The following is a 3,744-nucleotide window of genomic DNA, read 5'->3' as shown; positions in this document are numbered from 1 at the left end:
TAAAATGGTCGATATAAATTGTAAAGTTGGGTTAGTTTTGCACCGACAAATTTACCTTCTTACCAAATAGACTTTTAGCTGTAATGGATTCCAACACAAATTTCAATAAAACATATGCTTTCTTTTATCAAAAGCCCACTTGAGTGTAAATTTACTTCTTTTTTATTGATGTAAATATGCATATTTACATCTTATTATCAATGTAAATATGCATTGGGAATGCAAATTTATCCTGAACCGGAATTTACACTCCATTTGCATCATTTCCAAACACAGCTTTACTAGGGTATTTGGGTATGCAAGTTTATTCAGGCAAGTGTCTTATAGGTTTAACTTGTCTGGATAAATTTAGTTTCATTACTGTTCTTAGGTGGGTAAACAACTTATTCACCTTATAAGAGAGTACCAGTGAGCCAGACAACTAATACTCTCCAAAAAATTGACTTATTGTAAGACCCATTCTAGTGACATACAAATGTAGAAATCATAATCAACTATCCAATTAACTAATTTACCTCCTATGAAATACAGGCAAACAAACGGAGTCTAAGGATATAAAATAAATATAAAACGTGTTATAGATAGTTGGTGTGAAGTGCCGATTCCAAATTACTGCATGCTTCTCAAACGATGGTATTACTTTTATTCAAATATCTCAACAGAAACACTTGGTAGCCAGATAAACACGAACGATTAGAATTAATTTACCTAATTTGATCATCAATCCTCAAGGCCGCAAGGTTATTCGGGTCGGTTCTTTTCTAACATTTAAATCGAGACTACTAATAAATTAAGTATATAGATATAGATACATATAAACATGTGTACATTTTTAATATAAAAAAAAAGTTATAATCTCAATCACGGGTTACTAGCTTAATTAATCATCTTATAATAGAAAGTTAGGGATTACACGTTGTCTTGCTTTACTTAAATACAATATTAGTTTACACACCTACCTGAAGGTTACTGATAGTTGTATCATTTAACTAATTTCATTATGATGTTTATATATCATCTGGACAGAGTCCCCAAGCATTCCCCCCTAACCTCTCACCAACTCAAGTTTAGAAGCAATTAATCTCTCTCTCTCTCTCTCTCTCTCTCAAAGCCTAAGCCTATAAATCAATCCCCCGTCTCAAGTTCTCACAAGGGTCGAGTTGGGTGCACCAAATCACCACCACTTACAGCAGCAACAGCAACGACAAGAAGCAGTAGTAGAAGAAGTAGTAAGACTGAATGGGGAGGTCTCCTTGCTGTGAGAAAGCTCATACTAACAAAGGAGCATGGACCAAAGAAGAAGATGATCGGCTTATTGCACACATCCGGGCATATGGCGAGGGGTGCTGGCGATCCCTCCCCAAGGCCGCCGGCCTTCTCCGTTGTGGCAAGAGCTGTAGGCTTCGATGGATCAACTACTTACGTCCGGACCTCAAGCGCGGCAACTTCACAGAAGAAGAAGACGAGCTCATCATCAAACTACACAGTCTTCTGGGTAACAAGTAAGCCCAATTCAATGTTTCTAGCTTCAACTGTTCTTCGATCGAAACTTTAGAACTGGGTATATATTCACTGGTTTTATGATTTTATTAATTTAATTTATATTACAGGTGGTCTCTTATAGCCGGAAGGTTACCGGGAAGAACAGATAACGAGATAAAGAATTATTGGAATACCCATATAAGGAGGAAATTGCTGAGCCGAGGGATTGATCCGGCCACCCATCGACCTCTTAACGAATCGGCTTCCGATGCCAGAACTATATCTTTTACCGCCGCTGCTAAAGAAGAAACGAAGATCATCAGTATTGGAAGACTCGAGTGTAACCAAGAGAAAAGGCAGAGAGTGGAGCGGTGTCCCGACCTGAATCTCGAGCTTCAGATTAGCCTTCCTTATCAACAACATACTCCCGAGACGCCATTGAAGAGTGGAGGGGGAAGAACTCTTTGTTTCCCTTGCAGCTTGGGCTTGCAGAATAGTAAGGACTGCATCTGCAGTAATTCCAGCACTAATAGTGATTTCTTAGGCTTAAAAACTGGTCTTTTGGATTATAGAAGCCTGGAAATGAAATAAAAAGCTCTACTTGTAACATCTAACTAAATTAGAGTGGAGAAAAGAAAGAAAGAGATTATTATGTGGGAATCTCTCTATCTAGCTTTCTCTTTAGTCTAATTTGTATAATTACTACCACATATTACAAGTAGATATGATTTATGAATTGAACTATTTGTTGGAAATCAAAAAAAAAAAAGAATGGTTGTTCATTCGGAAGATTTGGTAGCTAGAATATCTATCCTTGATAATGGTTAATTAGCTTGTTGTTTCCCCCTTCATAATAGATTTCTACTTTAATAGAAAAAAAAACCTAACACAATCCCACAAAATAAAAACAAGGAAGAGAGAAAAAGAGAGGATTAAGTGCTAATTTGTTCTCATGTGCAAAATTATCAGTCCATCAGATGCTACCCATGAATATTCTTGACTGGAGTTTAATTTGTAATAGTGTGAGCTGTTCAACTCCAACTCTAAACAAACAACTAGTTAATTGCTGGAATCATTTTACGATTTTGATGAACTTATCTTCTTCCCTTTAAAGGAAAAGGAAAAGTGAATCATTTTAATTCCCTCTTGGCTTGGCCCCTGTTGAGATGAGTTCACTGATTTTTTATGGGGGGGCCCTTGGTTGTCTAGAAAATTTTTCTTTGATTGATGAATACTTTGTGTTAGAATTTCGATTTTTGGTCGTCTTGAGTTTCAGTCGATGGATGGATAAGTCGTGAGAGGACGAGAGCGAGAGGAACGGGTAGGTAACCTATCTCGTCAACAGAAAATATCTTTCTCCACAAACACACACAGATTGAGGGAGATGAATTTTACAGTGGTATCCCATCTTTTATTTGTTAAGTATATCCTAATAACTGCTTTACATTAAGTAAAAATCTAGCTATGGCTGATCTGGTTATCTGTCCTTAATAATTATTTCTTAAGATCCGTTTGGTTTGCAGCCGAAATTGGAATGATCTATTCCCATAGTCTGTTTGGTTGAAACATGAATGAGAATAGAAATTAGAATAAGCAGTAATGGTATTTCATTCTCAAAGAAGAGAGGGAATGGCCATTCCCTCAAATGGAAGAATATCATTCCAGTAATAATGAAAATGGAATTCTGATTCCGCCCAACCTAATGATTTAAAATCAAAATAATTCATTCCAATTCTGATTCTAAACCCTTATTCTCGTAAACCAAACGGGACCTTACTAAAATTTGATTAGGACTCATCATGTTTGCATGCATGTGTGTAGTGGGTAGGAAATATAAGTGGGACCTGACCTAATAATCACTTATCAAAACTTAAAGGGGTCACCTTCTACAAAATAGAATGAATCTACCTGTAACAATGTCATTTGACTAGAAAACTTTTTATAACATGTATCTCCCTTAATTTCCTGACATAAAAAAGAGACTTATAAAGCATCAACCATGTGCACAATACCTACCCAAATATTTCATTATATGCAATCGCCCCACATGTGACAGTACAACCATGACCATCAATACAATATTATATATATGAAAGATGGGTCGAGGACATTAGAATTGATAATTAATCCACCGCATAATCTACCTAATCACATTTGTCACACTATAGCTAGCTAGAGATCTAATTGTTTGAACCAGAATTTCCCTGACTTGCCTCTGTGTCATTAGGGGATGATAAATTTCATGTGAGAGATGTCACATTA

General features: G+C 36.3%; 1 protein-coding gene across 1 annotated transcript; it reads left to right on the top strand.

Moving 5' to 3' along the window:
• The first annotated feature begins 1,021 nt into the window (after positions 1–1,021).
• On the top strand, positions 1,022–2,621 carry LOC104604243 (MYB-like transcription factor 4). Its single transcript, XM_010268515.3, has 2 exons — positions 1,022–1,502; positions 1,611–2,621. Exons 1-2 carry the CDS (start codon positions 1,240–1,242, stop codon positions 2,071–2,073), a joined length of 726 nt encoding a protein of 241 aa, XP_010266817.1. The 5' UTR covers positions 1,022–1,239; the 3' UTR covers positions 2,074–2,621.
• Positions 2,622–3,744: the final 1,123 nt, after the last annotated feature.

This window comes from Nelumbo nucifera, chromosome 6, assembly GCF_055504915.1.
Source record: "Nelumbo nucifera cultivar China Antique chromosome 6, China Antique-T2T, whole genome shotgun sequence".
Classification (NCBI taxonomy): domain Eukaryota; kingdom Viridiplantae; phylum Streptophyta; class Magnoliopsida; order Proteales; family Nelumbonaceae; genus Nelumbo; species Nelumbo nucifera.
Note: the sequence above shows the minus strand (reverse complement) of the source record. Positions and strands in the feature narration are given on the sequence as shown.

Bases quoted from the DNA above. Each gene is read 5' to 3' on its own strand.
- LOC104604243 (XM_010268515.3), top strand. From the start codon at position 1,240: ATGGGGAGGTCTCCTTGCTGTGAGAAAGCTCATACTAACAAAGGAGCA. The intron at 1,503-1,610 runs GTAAGCCCAATT...TTTATATTACAG, and splicing joins CACAGTCTTCTGGGTAACAA to GTGGTCTCTTATAGCCGGAA.